The following is a 20,760-nucleotide window of genomic DNA, read 5'->3' as shown; positions in this document are numbered from 1 at the left end:
GTTTAGTTTAATTCAAGTTTATTGTCATTTTATGGTGTATTTACACGCTTGCTCCTCACTTTAAATGTAGACACAGTGATAAACAGTGGGAGCGTAAGTAAGATCTGTAATGTCTAATTAAAACACTGTGATCAAAGTAAGCATAAGTAAGACAATATGCTTAAAGGCAGTGAGTAGCAGAAACCATAAGGTACAGTGAAAGGGATTTTTTTTTTTTAATCAATTTAGGACTGTAGCTTAATTATTAGTGCTTTTTAAGTTGGTTAAAAAACAGCCGATGATCAGGGCCGATTATATCCTGTCAATCAGAAGACGATCATATATATATATATATATATATATATACACACATACATATACACACACACACACATATATACAGTGAGGGAAAAAAGTATTTGATCCCCTGCTGATTTTGTACGTTTGCCCACTGACAAAGAAATGATCAGTCTATAATTTTAATGGTAGTTGTATTTGAACACTGAGAGACAGAATAACAACAAAAAAATCCAGAAAAACGCATGTCAAAAATTTTATAAATTAATTTGCATTTTAATGAGGGAAAAAAGTATTTGACCCCCTCTCAATCAGAGAGATTTCTGGCTCCCAGGTGTCTTTTATACAGGTAACGAGCTGAGATTAGGAGCACACTGTTAAAGGGAGTATAAAAGACACCTGTCCACAGAAGCAATCAATCAATCAGATTCCAAACTCTCCACCATGGCCAAGACCAAAGAGCTCTCCAAGGATGTCAGGGACAAGACTGTAGACCTACACAAGTCTGGAATGGGCTACAAGACCATTGCCAAGCAGCTTGGTGAGAAGGGGACAACAGTTGGTGCGATTATTCGCAAATGGAAGAAGCACAAAAGAACTGTCAATCTCCCTCGGCCTGGGGCTCCATGCAAGATCTCACCTCGTGGAGTTGCAGTGATCATGAGAACAGTGAGGAATCAGCCCAGAACTACACGGGAGGATCTTGTCAATGATCTCAAGGCAGCTGGGACCATAGTCACCAAGAAAACAATTGGTAACACACTACGCCGTGAAGGACTGAAATCCTGCAGCGCGCGCAAGGTCCGCTGCTCAAGAAAGCACATATACATGTCCGTCTGAAGTTTGCCAGTGAACATCTGAATGATTCAGAGGACAACTGGGTGAAAGTGTTGTGGTCAGATGAGACCAAAATGGAGCTCTTTGGCATCAACTCAACTCGCCGTGTTTGGAGGAGGAGGAATGCTGCCTATGACCCCAAGAACACCATCCCCACCGTCAAACATGGAGGTGGAAACATTATGCTTTGGGGTTTTTTTTCTGCTAAGGGGACAGGACAACTTCACCGCATCAAAGGGACGATGGACGGGGCCATGTACCGTCAAATCTTGGGTGAAAACCTCCTTCCCTCAGACAGGGCATTGAAAATGGGTCGTGGATGGGTATTCCAGCAGGACAATGACCCAAAACACACAGCCAAGGCAACAAAGGAGTGGCTCAAGAAGAAGCACATTAAGGTCCTGGAGTGGCCTAGCCAGTCTCCAGACCTTAATCCCATAGAAAATCTGTGGAGGGAGCTGAAGGTTCAAGTTGCCAAACGTCAGCCTCGAAACCTTAATGATTTGGAGAAGATCTGCAAAGAGGAGTGGGACAAAATCCCTCCTGAGATGTGTGCAAACCTGGTGGCCAACTACAAGAAACGTCTGACCTCTGTGATTGCCAACAAGGGTTTTTAAACCAAGTACTAAGTCATGTTTTGCAGAGGGGTCAAATACTTATTTCCCTCATTAAAATGCAAATCAATTTATAACATTTTTGACGTGCGTTTTTCTGGATTTTTTTGTTGTTATTCTGTCTCTCACTGTTCAAATAAATCTACCATTAAAATTATAGACTGATCATTTCTTTGTCAGTGGGCAAACGTACAAAATCAGCAGGGGATCAAATACTTTTTTCCCTCACTGTATATATATATATATATATATATATATATATATATATATATATATATATATATACACACACACACACACATATATGTATATAGCACCCTTGATTGATAGTTGCATCAGGTGTGCTTGACCTGTTTTGCATATTTGTGCTGTTTCTGTTCAGGGGGTTGAATAATTTTGAAACTGCTGAAGTCATTATAAGTTGCATTTTCAGTTGAATTTGGGGAAACCACTTGAAGCATTCATTGTGTTGAACTATTTCAATTGCTTTTGTTTTATTTGTTCATTGCAAACAGCTGAAAGTCTGTAAATATTGACACTAAAGCTGATTTGCAATGGGGGTTGAATAATTTTGATTGCTGTATATACTGCAATCAAACCTGTCTGTGTGTGTGTATATATATATATATATATATATATATATATATATATATATATATATATATATACACACAGTATCTCACAAAAGTGAGTACACCCCTCACATTTTTGTAAATATTTCATTATATCTTTTCATGTGACAACACTGAAGAAATGACACTTTGCTACAATGTAAAGTAGTGAGTGTACAGCTTGTGTAACAGTGTAAATTTGCTGTTCCCTCAAAATAACTCAACACACAGCCATTAATGTCTAAACCAATGGCAACAAAAGTGAGTACACCCCTAAGTGAAAATGTCCAAATTGGGCCCAATTAGCCATTTTCCTCCCCGGTGTCATGTAACTTGTTAGTGTTACAAGGTCTCAGGTGTGAATGGGGAGCAGGTGTGTTAAATTTGGTGTCATCGCTCTCACACTCCCTCATACTGGTCACTGGAAGTTCAACATGGCACCTCATGGCAAAGAACTCTCTGAGGATCTGAAAAAAAGAATTGTTGCTCTACATAAAGATGGCCTAGGCTATAAGAAGATAGCCAAGACCCTGACACTGAGCTGCAGCATAGTGGCCAAGACCATACAGCAGTTTAACAGGACAGGTTCCACTCAGAACAGGCTTCACCATGGTCGACCAAAGAAGTTGAGTGCACGTGCTCAGAGTCATATGCAGAGGTTGTCTTTGGGAAATAGACGTATGAGTGCTGCCAGCATTGCTGCAGAGGTTGAAGGGGTGGGGGGGTCAGCCTGTCAGTGCTCAGACCATACGCCGCACACTGCATCAAATTGGTCTGCATGACTGTCGTCCCAGAAGGAAGCCTCTTCTAAAGATGATGTACAAGAAAGCCTGCAAACAGTTTGCTGAAGACAAGTAGACCAAGATAAACTTATTTGGTTCAGATGGTGTCAAGCATGTGTGGCGGCAACCAGGTGAGGAGTACAAAAACAAGTGTGTCTTGCCTACAGTCAAGCATGGTGGTGGGAGTGTTATGGTCTGGGGCTGCATGAGTGCTGCCAGCATTGGGGAGCTACAGTTCATGAGGGAACCATGAATGCCAACATGTACTGTGACATACTGAAGCAGAGCATGATCAGTATGCAGTATTCCAGCATGATAACGACCCTAAACACACCTTCAATGACAACCACTGCCTTGCTAAAGAAGCTGAGGTTGAAGGTGATGGACTGGCCAAGCATGTCTCCAGACCCTATTGAGTATCTGTGGGGCATCCTCAAACAGAAGGTGGAGGAGCACAAGGTCTCTAACATCCACCAGCTCCATGATGTCATCATGGAGGAGTGGAAGAGGACTCCAGTGGCAACCTGTGAAGCTCTGGTGAACTCCATGCCCAAGAGGGTTAAGGCAGTGCTGGAAAATAATGGTGGCCACACAAAATATTGACACTTTGGGCCCAATTTGGACATTTTCACTTAGTGTGAGGGGTGTACTCACTTTTGTGAGATACTGTGTGCATGTGTATGTTATATATATATATATATATATATATATATATATATATATATATATATATATATATATATATATACATATATATATGTTGATTTCTGTTTTGTCTCATTGAAAAAGTTCTAGGTTCATAATATTTATTTTCAGTAATTTGTGAAAATAAACTTTTTTGTATTTTATTTTTTGTATATTATTTTAACTCTAGTTTTGTCTTCTTTTTGACATGGGGCAAGAAAAGAAGAGAAGGCATGCTCTATATGCATCATCAGGTTGAGCCATCACACCCTCTATTGTGTCATGGTTTGATCATGACATTTTACCATGACATTTTACCTCAGGCACAAAACAGAAGCACAGGAATTGTTAACTACTTTAAAGATAAAGTTAATAATAAAGTTAGCTAAGCTTCAAGTACTGTACAGAAAATGTTCATTTTCATAATTATCAGCTTCTTGCTATTGTCTGTAGTGTTTGTGGTGAATTTGCAATCAATTCCAAAAGAAAAACAGTGTTAGTCCCTTTAGTTCCAAATCTTTGCTCTACCATTTTCTGTAAGCCAGTTTGAAGTGATTATGAATGCTTTTCATATATTTAATGTCACAGACTCAGGTAACCAGAATTAGTAGTATACTGCACCCCAACAACAGAAACAAAAGTGATTTATTTCCCGTTAACTCTTGATAGATATTGCATCTGGACAGCACTATTTTAGTATAGTATTTATGCATTTTTAAAGCTTGTTAAAGGAAATTATGGATTATCACAATCTTCAGCATTTGCCCTAGATGTGTATATCTGTAAGGTAGACCTCAGTTAATTAGACTGTACCTACCATCTATACCCCACTGTCTGATCAGCGTATATTGCTCCAGAAGAGTTCTGATTTGTCTGAATGCTTTTAGACATTCATCTCTCTGCTTCTTTTTTAGCAGAAGAGTGTGTGAGGTTTAGGAACAGAAATGATTGCGGTGTAGTTCATTGTTCTTTGCAGTACAGGTTATCATGCAGGTTATTGTTCTCTGTGTAACTGTTGTTCCCGCTACTTTCAGGTCATCCTGCAACTCTTTTTAGTGACTACTGGGCTCTCTCTTACCTTTCTTATGATTAGTCTGAGAGTTATATTATATAAAAATATAATGCCCAAATGCTTTTTCCCCATCAACTTTTAACATATCTTTTTTATGCTTATGGATACATACTTTTTTTTTACGGTGTTATCAAATGACCATCTAAATAAAATGCATGCTGTTTAAGACAAATGGAGGCACTCCTTTACATGCATGCAGGTATGCAGTTCTTTTCTTTGCAATGTCAGAAAGAGTGGACTTGCAAGCAGCCATTAACTACTTGTAACTATTGGTTCATTCAGAAGTGCGTCCTTAGTGAGATGTTGGAAGTAATGACCAAAATTTAAAATGCACCTCAGTAATATTACTAGTGTTCTACTGTTAATGTTACACAAACAAGTATGTAAGTAGATCAAATATAGTCTACAGTAAATAAGTTAGATTAGTGTGATTAGCCAGAGCTTTTGCAGGAATTAGTGTGGAATCTTGTAGTTTAGCACTTGTTCCAAACAATATCTCGTTATACCTGTACAGTGATATTACATTTTACAAATTTTTTTCCTGAAAGATAATTATTTCAGAAGTCAGCCTGAGCAGTTTAGTCTTATATAAAAACATGATTTGTATGAGTTCATGAGTAAAATTAAGGGGTCAGTATGACAAACATCTAAATGTCTTTGTATTGCCCTTGGTATGGTTGTGTATGTGTGTACACGCATGTGTATAAGTATCATTCTATTCGTGTGTGGATTACTGTCCCTGAACTCCAGTAGAGTTTACAGTGGGGGACAACACAGTAGAGCATGAGGGACGCTCTCAGCAGCAGTGGCTGTCATTAACACTGTCTCTTGAGTGCTTTGCTGGCCCTACTTAGTTCACTTCTAATGACTCTTTTACCTTCTCTTCTTTACTAATGAAGACGCAGGTAGAGTGTGGTGCTGCCGATTGAAAGGACATTAACGGTTGTTAAGGTTTTGTTTTCATGTTTTCCATTCACTTAGCTCCCCCGACATCTTGGCTTGTCACACCAAGTTTTCCAATGGGATCGCCTCATCTCGTGCAAGAAATGTCTGAGAGGAATGGGGCATGTCCCTCTCTGCCTCCTCGATGTTACTAGCAAACAAAAACTACCCTTTTACTTTTTCTCTGTATTTTTCACATTGCAGATTGCTAGGGCCAGGGCCAGGTTTGTTTCTGCAAAGGAAGTGTTTTATAGAATTAGTCTTAGTGTGAGAGTTAGAGTGAGAGGTTTTTCTCTCTTTTCTCTTGTCTAAGCTGAACACTATGAATTATGCTCATGTGAGATCAAGAAAAATAATTAGCAGTTAGCACATGTTATCCTGCTGTGCATGCACAGTGCTGTGAAAAAGTATTTGCCTGATTTCTTCTGTTGTTTTTTTTGTGTATATCTCATACTAAATCGTTTTAAGTTTTCAAACGAAATACAGCATAAAACAAAGGCAACCCGAGTGAACAGATGATACAGTTTTTCTTATAATTTTTTTTGAAGCAAAATAAAGTTATCCAACACCTATCACCAATGTGAAAAACTAATTGCCCCCTTAAACTTACAATCTGGTTGTGCCATGTTTAGCAGCAATAACTGCAACCAAACGCTTCTGATAACTGTAGATCAGTCTTGTACTTACTGTTATTATTTGAATCAATGTCTTGCTGCATAATCCAGTTGCACTTGAGTTTCAACTTATGGAATGAAGACTGGACATTCTCCTTTAGGATTTTCTGGTAAAGAGCAGAATTCGTGTTTCCCTCAGTTATTGCAAGTTGCCCAGGCCCTGATGCAGCAAAGCACCCCTACACCATCACACTGCCACCATCATGCTTGACCGTAGGTTTGATGTTCTTTTTGTGGAATTCTTAGTTTGGTTTATGCCAGACCTCCTGTCTTCCAAACAGTTCCACTTTCAACTCATCAATCCACAGAACATTCTCCCAAAAGGTATGTTTTGTCAAAATTTAGATGAGATTTAAAGTTCTTCTGGGTTAGCAGTGGTTTGTACCTCGCCACTCTTCCATGGATGCCATGTTTTCCTAGTGTCTTTCTGGTAGTGGAGTCATGACCTTTATTGATGCAGAAGAGGCCTGTAGGTCCTTTGATGTTGTCCTTGGCTCTTTTTTGTGACTTGCTGGATGAGTCGTTGCTGTGCTCTTGGAGGAATTTTGGAAGGTCAGCCACTTCTGTTTTTTTGGAGTCCCAGAGCCTTTGAAATAGCTTTGTAAGCCTTTCCAGACTGATTTAAAATGGTCTGCACTTATATAGTAAATGGTCTGCACTTACCATATAAGTGAGCAACTTGGGGTTCAGTGTCTTGCCCAAGTCACTTCGGTATGTGGAGTCATGTCGGCCAGGAATCGAACCGCCAACCCTATGATTAGTGGACAACCCGCTCTACCACCTGAGCCATAGCCACCCCATGTATTTCAATCACCTTCTTCCTCATAATTTCTGGAATTTCTTTAGCAACCTTTTCAACTTCAAGCTGTTGAAAAAGTTCTGTTTAAATGTTGATTTGATTGAACAGGGTTTGCAGTAATCAGGCCTGGTTGTGTCTAGTTCAGCTGAACCCCATAATGAATGCCGTTTTCTAGATTTTGGGAATTAGTAACTATTAGTAATAAATACATTGTCACACAGGCCCAGTTGGTATTGGATAACTTTTGGATAACAATCATTTAAAAACTGTATTTTGTGTTTACTCAGGTTGCCTTTGTTTTATCTTAGATGTTGTTTTAATTTCTGAAACAATTTAGTATGTAATATACACAAAAACAGAAGAAATCAGGATGGGGCAAACACGTTTTCACAGCACTGTATATACTGACATCAGTAACCATTATGCTAACATCTTTACAGTAAGATAATTGAATTTTTTTTATTTGGTTACAATTACTGTTTTAAAGGATGAAGTGGCATTAATAAAAGTTCAAGATCCGGACTGGTTTCTGAAAATAATGAGGAAGTGAATTATGCACATTGAGGCTTTTATTATAAAGTTATTGTAAAATGTCAGTGTTTTACAATTAGTTTTACAGGGGCTGCGATAGTTGTACAGGATTTTTCTCTTTAACATATTAGCTGAGATTTCTTGTATATTAACCTGTACTGTAAACTGTGAAATATTATAGTTAACATACTTTTAGAGTATAAATATACAGTCATGTGAAAAAAAGTACACCCCATGGAATTTGTTGGCTTTTTGACATATTTGGACAAGCAAACATTTGATCATCTTTGAAACAGTGCCTGTTAATAAAGTTGATATACTTGAACAAAACCACAAGGAAAATTAGCTTTTCAATCACTTATTCAACAGAAATATCAATAGATATGAAATTCTTTTGTGAAAAAGTAAGTAGCTAGTAAAAAAAACCTCAGGAGCTAGTATTGCCCCCTTTAGCAGAAATAACTTCTTGTAGGCGTTTTGCATAATTGTCCACCAGGCTTGCTGGAATTTTTGACCACTCTTCCATGCAATATTCTTTCAGTTGCAAGATGTTTGAAGGTTTTCTTGTATGGACTGCCCGTTTCAAATCCCCCACAACATTTCAATGGGATTCAAATCTGGACTTTGACTAGGCCATTCCATAACCCTTCGTTTCTTCTTTTTGAGCCATTCCTTGGTGGATTTGCTACTGTGTTTAGAATCATTATCCTGTTGAAAGGTCCACTTTTGGTTCAACTCCAATTTTCAGACAGAAGGCCTCACATTATCTTCAAGCACTCTGTGATATGATGCAGAATTCATAATTGGATCAGTGAATGCAAGGCCTGGTCTTTGCCTATATGCTCATTGGCAAAGTGTAGTCTTGCAAAGACTTTTTCCTGGCACACCTACAATGCAGGTCAAATTTGTGCATCTCTTTTTCATTGTAGAAGCATGCACTTTGACACCAACAGTTGCAAGACTTACTAGCAGATCCTGTGATGAAATTTCGGGGTTTTTGGAGACTTCTTTTTTCATAAGACGGTCTGCTCATGGGCTGTATTTGCTGGGACAGCCAGTCCTGGACAAATTGGCAGTCATTTGAAATCTGCACCATTTGTAGATTATTTTCCTTACAGTGGAATGATGTATTTCAGATAATTTGGAGGTCTTTTTAAATTCCTTGCCTTTTTTCTGAAGGTCTTATAGAACTCTTTAGATCTTGGCATGAAACCACACATCTTAACAACAAAGGTAACACCATACACTAGATATGAGAGGTGTATAAATAAGACAGGTTCCACCTGCACTTAAGCAGGTTCTAATCACTGGCACCCAATCTTGAACACCTGATTCTAATTTTATGGATTTGAAGGTATGATAAATGTAGGGGTATGCTTACTTTTTCCATGTGATTGATGTCAATTTTGTGCCATTTTGATGTCAATTTTATCCGCCATTTGATTAAGTGTAATTTTATTAATAGGTACTGTTTCAAAGAAGATCAAATGTTTGCTTGTCCAAATATGTTGAAAAAGCGAACAATTTCCATGAGGTGTATCATTTTTTTCGCATGACCATATATTTATTTGCATTAAGACTACTGAGATCTAAATTAAGTCATTAATTTATGAAATAACCTTTAACAGAAAAATAGATATTAATTGCTTGATAGTAAGTGTACTAGAGAGCGTAAAGGATGTGTGTATGGTGTGTTCTGTTTGGGGCATGGTACATTCTCTTGTTGGTTTGTTTTCAGTCTTTGTAGCTATTTGTTTTGCTGTATTGTGGTGATTATATGATGGGACCTCACTGGGGGCCTAATTACCGTATAGCTGTCTTTACTCTCCAAGGAAGCAATACAGAAAAACAAGTCTTGTTCTGAAAGGCCCCATCCTCCCCCGTGTTCCCCCTCCCTCCCTTGCTCTTTTCCTCTGTGTTTGCCTACCTTGCGGGACTCCACTGAGGATTTTAAATGAGAGTTTTCTTTGAATTTTGGATAAAATGCACTACTTTGCAATCATTTACCTTAACTTTATTTAAGCTTAAATTAGACACAATCTCAGTACTGCATTGATATTAACATATGTTTTAAATTACTGTGTACAATTTGATGAACATTTATTGCTGGTAGGGTAATGGACAAATTACTTGCCACTGTTTGGATAAAACATTAACGGTATTTTGCTTTTAAAAGAGTTGTATTGCAACCATAATCATATCATTTTCACCTGATTCTTGAATGCAGAGGGTTCACTGTGTGTGCATGTACATGTGTATGTGTTGCTTCATATTTTTGTTTAATTTTAGAGACTAACAAAAGGGTGATGTAAGACATGTCTGTCGTATTAGCGGCGGTGTATAAGTCCGGTCATAATTTTGCCTCTGTACACCACCACAATGGATTGTAAATGAAGTAGATTTTCAGCTTTAATTCAAGGGGTTTAACAAAAATATTACATTAACCAAATTACAGACATTTTGTACATAGTCCCTCCATTTTCACGGACAGGTGTGGCCTGTTTCTTTGTTATTTCGTAACAAATTAATGAGATAAAAGGTCTGATTCTAAGTGCATTTGGTAGCTGTTCACAGGAACTCTCAAAACGCGGTTCAAAAAGGTGTTAATACAAGTGAAGCAGGCCATCCAGACGATCACAGAATTCTTTCCTTGTTGAAGAAAAACGCCATCAAAACATCTAGCCAAGTCAAAAACACTCTGGAGGAAGTATGCATATCCCAAGAGCTTCTTAAGGCAAAGAAATTAAACGTTCTTAAATGTCCAGTGAGCTCAGCCCAATTGAGAATGCCTGAATTTACTGAAAACAAAACTGAAGGCAGATAGACCCACAAACAAGCAACTGAATGCAGCTGCAGTAAAGGCCTGGCAAAACATTTCAAGTGAGGAAACTCAGCATTTGATGATGTCCATGGGTATCAGATTTTAGGCAGCATTGACTGCAAAGGATTTGCATCCAAATATTAAAAATGATCCTAATATTTATCATTGTTAGTTTGTCCAATTACTTTTGAGCCTATGAAAATGGAGGTACTGTAGGCTGTAATTCCTGGTTAATCCAATTTTTGTTAAACCCCTTAAATTAAAACTGAAAGCCTACTCTTCAATCACATCTTGATTGCTTCGTTTCAACTCGATTGTGGTGGTGTACAGAGCCAAACTTCAATGACCTGCTTCAGTTCTTTTGGTCTTTAGCATAATTGTAACGTTATTTAGCATTAGGTAAATTTGAAATAAACTCCATTGATTACTTGTTTTTTCATATTAGAAGTGAACATTGTCAGCTTTATGTTATCAGTTAATCAATTAATATTTTGCTGTAATAAATTTAATATCAGTGTCTGTGTAAAACTGTGCCAATGTCTACATATAAAGGCACATAGAAAGAAATGCTGTAAAGCAAAATGCTTTCAGAACTTAACTTTGACATAAATTCTAAGACAGTATTTGTCATGACAACCCTTTGTCATTCTCAAGCACACTGCATACAGTTTTATAGGAATATTGGCTGCTAATATTGTTTCAGCAACTTGGAGAATCTGGCACAGTTCTCTTGGAGAATTTGACTGTCACAATTACTTCAGTTTTTGCAAGTGAATCCTGACAGCCAGCATTAATTGTTTGGTTTTTAATGTAATATGTTACCTTCTTTACCGAAATACAAACATGTTTTCTATCCATCCATCCATCCATTTTCTATACTGCTTATCCTACAGGGTTGCGGGGAACCTGGAGCCTATCCCAGGGAGCATCGGGCACAAGGCGGGGTACACCCTGGACAGGGTGCCAATCCATCGCAGGGCACAATCACATACACATTCACACACCCATTCATGCACTATGGACACTTTGGACATGCCAGTCAGCCTACCATGCATGTCTTTGGACTGGGGGAGAGAACCGGAGTACCCGGAGGAAACCCCCACAGCACGGGGAGAACATGCAAACTCCACACACCGGGCAGCAATTTTCCAATTGTTTGGAAAAGTAATGTTTGAAAATCTAAAATGTTTTACTATTATTATTATTATTATTATTATTATTATAACAACAAATAAGAGGCCTAAGAAGTTTGCACAATACTCTATTAGCAGACACAAGCATGAACATTTTTGGTATATTTGTATTTCATCTTATATGCACTCTAACACTTTTTATTTGTCCTGCTTCATGCATTTCTCTTTCTTTCTCTGAGCCCTTGATGAAAACCTCACCCCGTAAAATGAATCCAGCAAAGAGAAAAGAGACCTCATGCTAATTCATAATCTGATGAATAAACATGTTGTGTTTATATGTGTATCAAGTGGAATTCTGTTAAGAGCAGTGAAAGCTTGAGTAATTAATAGAAAAGTTTCTTTATCCACAAAGTTAACTCTTCTTTTCTCCAGCTTGCCAACTGCATGGACTGTAAAATATAAATGAAAGTTGTACATTGAGCTATACATGTTTAGGCTTCTGTTAAAATATGCCTCTATTAAAGATATTTTCTAAACCAAGTGTATTGCAATGGTCCAAAAAATAACTTTTTTCTTTTTCTGGTGCTGTTTCATTTTTTCTTGGTTTAACTTGATTGTTGAAATTTCCTTTTTGGCCACAAACAACAAAAATCAGTATCAAAAGTCAGTAACTTGAAAAATAACACATTTTGCAGCAATAGAGTAAATTACATGACTTTTTCCCCTTTCGTTTTACAGGAATTTTTCGAGCATGCAAAACAACTTTGGGATGATGAGGGCGTAAAGGCCTGCTTTGAAAGGTCCAATGAGTACCAGCTCATCGACTGTGCCCAATAGTAAGTACTTCTTCCTCTTATGTGATCTTCATTTGTATAAGTTGTTCACACTGGACATGACTGAAATTAATCAAATACATAACATTTTACTTAACTCACCATTGCTTTGCTTTGTACATCCTGAAATGGCAGTAAGTCTGTCGTGGCATTGTAATAATCACAAATAAATAGATAAGAAATACAATATATGTGATTTTTAACGATAGTTACTGTATATACTGTGGATCAGTGGTTTTAAATTAAGTAAAATGTGGATATGTATGTTTACATGGAGAATTAGAGAGTTGTAGCAGTGAATCACAGCTTGACAGAAGGTGTGTATGGAAACTTTACAGTATTCAATCCTAAAAAAAAAAAAACTGCACACTTGGTGTACATATGCATCTCTTTTGCCATCCTTGCCATTGCCTTGCTGCTTGATGGGCATGTCTGTCTAAAATGCAGGACTTGAGTGAACCTGTCAATCATGAAATCGTGACTTTCAGACAAATTATCTTTTCATTCAAGTAGGCTACTCTTGTAAACGTTGTTCTAAAAAGGCATTCGAAGTGAAATATTTTTATGAATTATGATAGACTTATTATTAAAGTATTCCTTACTTATTTTTGTCTATTTGCAGTGGCATCCTATTTTTATTTTTTTTTTAAAGTAGGCATCTAAAAATACAGAATTGAAATGCTCAAAATTAGCGGCAACCTGCATGAGAGGAAGAAGAGGGTTGTGGCAGTTGCTGTGCAGTATATGCGCTGGAAACTTGCTTTCTGGAGACTTTCTGCCTTGCTGTATTTCTTTTACTTTTGTCTTCATATTCATTAAGTTTGGGTTATAGAAGATGGGAAAACCCTTAAAACGTCTTACCCTCAGAAAACGTTATTTTCTGTCTGTGTCTTTCAGATGGATTTATATGTACGCAGCAAAATGTAATTGAATGCAATTGCATATAGACAAAGGAAAAATGCCTTCTGTCCTATTGGTCTATGTGTCTGCTGCTTGTAATTTACATAAAGTGAACTTTTCTTGCCACACAATGATTGAAGTTCTCTATCCCATAATCTCTCACACATTCTGCCACTTCCTGCTGGAAATGAATGGGAGTGAAATATCAGGTGACAGATTTGCATACAATGGACACATACCATAAAAGCATATTCAGATTAATTTAAGTAAGAATCTTCGCATCTGTGTTCAAATTCCTTAAACTCTTGATGACTAATTTAGTTATTAATTGAATGATTAAAGGAGAATAAAAGACTCAAAACTATGATTATATAGCAATTCAATAAGCTTTTATTTTAAACCTCCAGTGGGTCCAGACTTACATTTCCCACCCTTGTACAGTACTGTAAAAAATTAATTGCCCCATCCTGATTTCTTCTGTTTTTGTGTATATCTCATACCAAATTGTTTCAGAGATTAAAACGAAATCAAAGATAAAACAAAGGCAACCTGAGTAAACAGAAAAAAAAGTTATCCAATACCAACAGGGCCTGTTTGAAAATGTATTTGCCCCGTAGTTACTAATTCCCCAAATGCATTCATAATGGGGTTCAGCTGAACTAGAAGCAACCAGTCCAGATTAATGTCAGCCATTTTCAATCAAATCAACACTTAAATAGCATGAACAGCATGAAGTTGGTTTAAAGGTCTTGCCCAGTAACACACTATGCCAAAATTTAAAGAAATTCCAGAAATGATGAGGAAGAAGGTGATTGAAATATATCAGTCTGGGAAGGGTTAAAAAGCTATTTCAAAGGTTCTGGGACCCCAAAGAACCACAGTGAGAGCCATTATTTCCATATGGAAAAAAAAACTCACAGTAGTAAACCTCCCCAGAAGTGGCTGACCTTCCAAAATTCCTCCCAGAGCACAGCAGTGAGTCATCCAGCAAGTCACAAAAGAGCCAAGGACAATATCAAAGGACCTACAGGCCACTTTTGCATCAATAAAGGTCACTGTTCCTTCCACTATCAGAAAGACACTGGGAAACATGACATCCATGGAAGAGTGGAGATGCAAAAACCACTGCTAACCCAGAAGGCTCAACTGAATTTTGACAAAACGCACCTTGATTATCCTCAAACCATTTGGGAGAATGTTCTGTGGACTGATTCGAAAGTGGCACTGTTTGGAAGACAAAACAAAGTGTAGACCAAACAAAGAATTCCACAAAAAGAATATCATACGGTCAGCATGGTGGTGGAAGTGTGATGGTGTGGGGATGCTTTGCTGCATCAGGGCCTGGGCAACTTGCAGCAATTGAATCCTAAAGGAGCAATCCTAAAGGAGAATATCTGGTCTTCTGTCCATAAGTTGAAACTCAAGAGCAACTGGATTATGCAGCAAGACAAAGATCCAAAGCATAGGAGTAAATCCTAGTCCTATAAATAAATTAAAAATTGATCTCCAGTTATTGAAAGCATTTGGTTGCAGTTGTTGCTGCTAAAGGTGGCACAACCAGAGTTTTAAGTTTAAGGGGGCAATTAGTTTTTCACATGGGTGATGGGTGTTGCTTGCATTCATTCATTCATTGCCTTCATTTCACACATACTTTTTTGCTTCAATAAAAAATAAATAAACAAATAAAAACTGTATTGTGTGTATACTCAGGTTGCCTTTGTTTTATGTTGTATTTCGTTTGAAGATCTAAAACTATTTAGTATGAGATCAAACAGAAGAAATCACTTAATACTTTTTCACAGAGCTGTGACTTCATATCAAATAGTTTGAATGTAGTTCCTGGATAATTCAAATAACGTGAATTAACATGAATAACTGAATAATACGCTGAGATTTTAATTAGTTACATTTCCCAATATATTTTGTTATCTTGATTATTTGATCTCCATCATTATTATTATACACAGTATGTATGAAAAATACACAAAATCTCTGCAGATGTGGATCCCCTCAATGACAGGTGTGTGTGTGTGTGTGTGTGTGCAGTATTTGTGGAAATTCAAAAACTCTATGATAGAGAAAACAACAGGGAATGCGACTGCGTTTAGGCTTTGCTTTTGGCTTTCAATGACGTGTTCCTCCATGCACTTGACAGGTAGGAACATCGCAGCTTGCGTTGTTTCAGTGTAGGGGAAGATTACCATGCTCTTTAGGTGGTGCCACTATAGCAGTGTTTACTTCTACCAGAGAGTGAAGCAACTGTTGTATCATAACCTGTTGTCCCTGGGGTTGTGTTACCGGTGTTCCCATAGGAAAGTCAATCTCACACCTCATAATGCGCTCCCCTCCACTAAACCAACACGTACAGTATCTTGATATTAAAATCAGTTTGCGCGATCCATAATGCGTAATACATATGCCAGTCTACTTTCATTACATATTTTGAGATGCCTTAGCATCCATTGGATGAAGCCATAGTGCGCCAGAACGCCCACCACACAACAGCTAATACTGTTTTTGGAAAATGAGTCAAACTAATTGAGAGGAAAAACTTTTTTCTAAAAATGATTTGATTGTTATCCTGTCTGAGCATGATTAGGTATTGTTAATCACTGAGTGTGAAATGTATACTGGGGGGACATCAATCTTTTCTACATCCCAGCAACAAAACTGCACTGTCTAGTTTGAAGCATATGTGCTCCAAGAACATTTGTGCTTTGATGGTAGCTCACATACTTTCAGTTTGCCTACAGTACAGACACACACACAGACACACACACACACACACACACACACACACACACACACACACACAGACACACCATGAAATATGTACACACTGTCATTTCCTAATCTATGAAACGGCGCGCATATTGTGTCTTTTCAAGCATGACATAAGATAAACGTCATACCTTGTTTCTCCCAGGAAATTTCCCATTATGTGGAGGATGTATCTTTGAACGCACATTCACAATATACATATGTCGATACACACACACGCACACAAACATTTGCCAGAATATAGCCTGTGCATAGCTCATATGGTTGACAATAACTGGGCTGCTTTGTAACAGCGCTTAACCACCAGCATGTTATCTATTTTTCACCAACTATAACACACTATAAACAGGCTTAGACGCTTTGTATCCAAGAAATATAGAGTGTTAGCCTATGTGCTACTGTATGTCAGACATTATTCTACACCCAGAGTCTTTGAGAAGATGTTGTGTATATGCCAAACTGTATTGAAGGGAGGTAGTTAAAATTTTTGCTTTGGCCTTGATTCATCAAGATATGCTGTATAATCTAGAGCAGCCTTTGCTACTCAGTGTACTATATGTATTTGTGTTTTTATGTTAAATTTTCTTTACTTTTCAAATATCTTTAACTGTTAAGGGCATAAAAAGGATAACTGTCATGTTCTAGAGGCAATTACAAGATTAGATTTTAATTGAAAGTACAAACTAATGCAAAACAGTAACTATATAACTTGTGGCCAAAACGAAGGCAAAGAACAAACATTAAGCAAAGACCATAATCCCAATGACAGAAACAACGGCAGAGAAAGACAAACGTAAGACAAGGAGTGCAGTGAAAACTACGGCTAATACACATACAGTATCTCACAAAAGTGAGTACACCCCTCACATTTTTGTAAATATTTGATTATAACTTTTCATGTGACAACACTGAAGAAATGACACTTTGCTACAGTGTAAAGTAGTGAGTGTACAGCTTATATAACCTGTAAATATGCGTCATATCCAGAAGTTGTGTAAATTTGCTGTCCCCTCAAAATAACTCAACACACAGCCATTAATGTCTAAACCGCTGGCAACAAAAGTGAGTACACCCCTAAGTGAAAATATCCAAATTGGACCCAATTAGCAATTTTCCCTCCCCGGTGTCATGTGACTTGTTAGTGTTACAAGGTCTCAGGTGTGAATGGGGAGCAGGTGTGTTAAATTTGGTGTCATCGCTCTCACACTCCCTCATACTGGTCACTGGAAGTTCAACATGGCACCTCATGGCAAAGAACTCTCTGAGGATCTGAAAAAAGAATTGTTGCACTACATAAAGATGGACTAGGCTATACGAAGATTGCCAAGACCCTGACACTGAGCTGCAGCATGGTGGCCAAGATCATACAGCGGTTTAGACATTAATGGCTGTGTGTTGAGTTATTTTGAGTGGACAGCAAATTTACACTGTTACACAAGCTGTACACTCACTACTTTACATTGTAGCAAAGTGTAATTTCTTCAGTGTTGTCACGTTAAAAGATATAATCAAATATTTACAAAAATGTGAGGGGTGTACTCAGTTTTGTGAGATACTGTAAGTGGTCATTAACCTGAATGTGATTCAGGTGCAGGTGGTCATGTGACTGTGATGCAGTGAGGTGCAGTGGCTGCTGGGAACTGTAGTCTAGAGTTCCTTTTCTGATATTACATGACAATGACCATGAAAAATAATATGCATTACAGAGGCTATACAAAAATGGAAATGTCTAAAAGAATTGATTTACAGTATTATCTTCATGTACTAAATCTAGGTGGCACAGTAGCACAGGGGTAGATTTGCTGCCTCGAAGCTCCAGGGTCCTCAGTCCTGAACTCGATCTACTCTCCTTGCAGAAGTTCTGTGCATGTTCTCCCATGTCTACACGATTTTCCTACAGGTTCGCTCGTTTTCTCCCACCTCCCAAAAACATACTGATAGGTGGATTGGCTTCAATAAATTCACCTTAGGTGTGAATGAATGTTTGCATGGTGCCTTGCACTAGGTTGCCACCCCATCCTGTGTGTATTCTGGCCTCCATGTTGCTGAGATAGTCTCCGGATCCACTGTGACCCTGACCATGATAAACGCTTACTGAAGATGAATGAATGAATATCTTAACTCCATATTTCACTGAATATCCATAGATCTAAAATGTGTATTTAAAAATTTCCTAGATTTAGTGCCTTTAGTTTTCATTCAGGCTATTTGGGATTGTTGTACTAATTAGATTGTAAATTAACATTAAATATTATGTTAATATTACATGAAATTACTTATGTTTATTTGACTGTTTAATGATAGGATAATATAGCTTAGTTGTAATCTAAGTAGGCACTTAAGATTAGAGCACTTGGTTCACAACTGCGTTGTTGTTTGTTTATATCCCTCCCAGGGGGACTTGCTTACATCAGATCTGATGTTGTTTGCCCATGAGAATGAGAGGGAACAAAAGTGCAGCAGTGAAGCCTCATTAATAGACTTCATGAGCATATTGGTCGAGTTGAATATTGTAAAATTTTATCATCAGTTCTTGTATGTTAATGACTGCATCAACAACACTGCTCCAAAGTAATTGTGCTTTGATGTGTGCATGAGTATCACCATAGGTGACTTTTACCATACTGAAAAGTAATTCTAGTACTATTACTCTATGAAAAAACCCATTCTTTTTTTGTCTACTAATTCAGCCAGTCTCATTTTGTGCATATTAACTATATAATATATCTATTTTAAAAATCTGTTAAAATCCATATGAATTTGTATTAATAACACAATCTTTACTGGTCAGAGATTGCCTATTAGTCTTGCTTGCTCTTCATACATACAAATTATTTTAATGAAAAAAAGTATGGAAAAAAGATAACCCTGTCCACCCTACAATATGAAGTTACAAGCTGAGTCCAGGTTAAAAAAAAAAAGGTCTTTTAAACTTTTTATAGTGTTGACACTAATTTTAAATTATTTTTTGTTCACTTTTTGATCAAATGAGTATAATTTCCACAGAGAACATGCACATAATACAAGAAAAGTTAAGAATATGTTATTAAATAATATTTTAAAATAAATTTCTCCCCATCCCACCACCGTGTAATGTTTGAAGATTCAGGCTGTTTTCAGCTTGCCTGATGGAATTGTGTGAACTAAAAAAGCTGATATTTTTCTGTCAAGTTTACTTGAGTCATGGCCAGGCCTAGAACTTTCATTTTTTGTGGCGTGATAAATTTTTGAAACCTGGACTTAAACACTGCCTGATTATTTCAAGTTGCTGTGTCAAAGAGCATGGCTATATCAATACCGAACTAGCCCATAGGCACTCAGTAGTGACCAATACAGAATATTAATGCACTCTCTCCCCCCCTCGCTTGCTTACTCTCTCTGAGTCTCTTAGGTCTAGTAATATGTCTCTGTGCTTGAATTGATTGAAGGCTATATCTGGCAACACATTCCAGGCTATTGGAGCATGCAGGGTACAAAGTCAGATGTGCTCTAATACAATAGAAAAAGCATAGTCTGCTTGTTAATGCGCTGCATTTTTATTCACACAATTGTTCATGTTTGATCTTGTGTCAGTACTTGGCTTTCTTTATGTCTCTTCAGATGCTTAAGAAGCTTCCTGATTTCCTGTGACCTCTTGCATTTACCTGCTTCTTTAACCTAAATAACTGGGTACAATTTGTCAAGCATAAATATTCCAATATAATTGTGAAACCTCTGAATGTTTGATTCAAGTATTTCTTTTCCAACCCTCTGAATAATAGTACAGCACAAAAGTCTGTTCCTTTCTCCAGTTCACTCCAGTAGGAAGTATTGTAGATGTTTCAGGCTGATAAGTGCCTGGTCCTGCTCACCCTGACTACAGAGAGCACACTGTTCTGCAGTCTGTGAGACATAGAATAAACACATAGCTAGCTGCCATAGATACATACTAGGGATGTCATAATACCAAAAATCTAGTAGTCGGTACTGATACCACCAAAAGTACATGATACTCAATACCAAAGTCGATACCATGGTGTGGTATAAAAAAATAAAAAATAAAAAAAAATAAAAAACTCTCCTGGAGGACATCCTCCTCTGGCTGATACTGGCAGAGAGAGAGAGAGACAGAGAGAGATTTTTGTTATCAAACACTGTCTGCCAATGAGTGGAGGCTACAGTGGAGGTGCAGCACTCCTAAACCCACGCATACACACATGCACACACACACACACACACACACACACACACACCCCTTATACTCTGAATGCAAGCATTAGTTTAAATTCACTGATATGGTGGCAGGCCAAAAAGATTTATTAAAAGTATGAACATTTGAATAATTATTAGTGACATTAGGGTACATTTTGCTGACAGGACACGGGCTGAGTAGTGATGCATGGTGGCCCATTAGGAGGTAGTTTATAATACTGCAATGTGTTAGCGTCGTTAACAAATAACTGGCTATCACAAACATTACATGGAGCATAA

General features: G+C 37.6%; 1 protein-coding gene across 1 annotated transcript in view; it reads left to right on the top strand.

The window, feature by feature from the left end:
• gnal (guanine nucleotide binding protein (G protein), alpha activating activity polypeptide, olfactory type) overlaps positions 1-20,760 on the top strand; it is a 105,034-nt gene that overhangs the window by 21,245 nt on the left and 63,029 nt on the right. Inside the window, exon 5 of the mRNA XM_053611915.1 lies at positions 12,515-12,612. Coding sequence (XP_053467890.1) covers positions 12,515-12,612 — 98 coding nt within the window. The remainder of the gene's footprint in view (positions 1-12,514; positions 12,613-20,760) is intronic.

The sequence above is a fragment of the Ictalurus furcatus genome, chromosome 23 (assembly GCF_023375685.1).
Source record: "Ictalurus furcatus strain D&B chromosome 23, Billie_1.0, whole genome shotgun sequence".
In the NCBI taxonomy this organism is placed as follows: Eukaryota; Metazoa; Chordata; class Actinopteri; order Siluriformes; family Ictaluridae; genus Ictalurus; species Ictalurus furcatus.
Note: the sequence above shows the minus strand (reverse complement) of the source record. Positions and strands in the feature narration are given on the sequence as shown.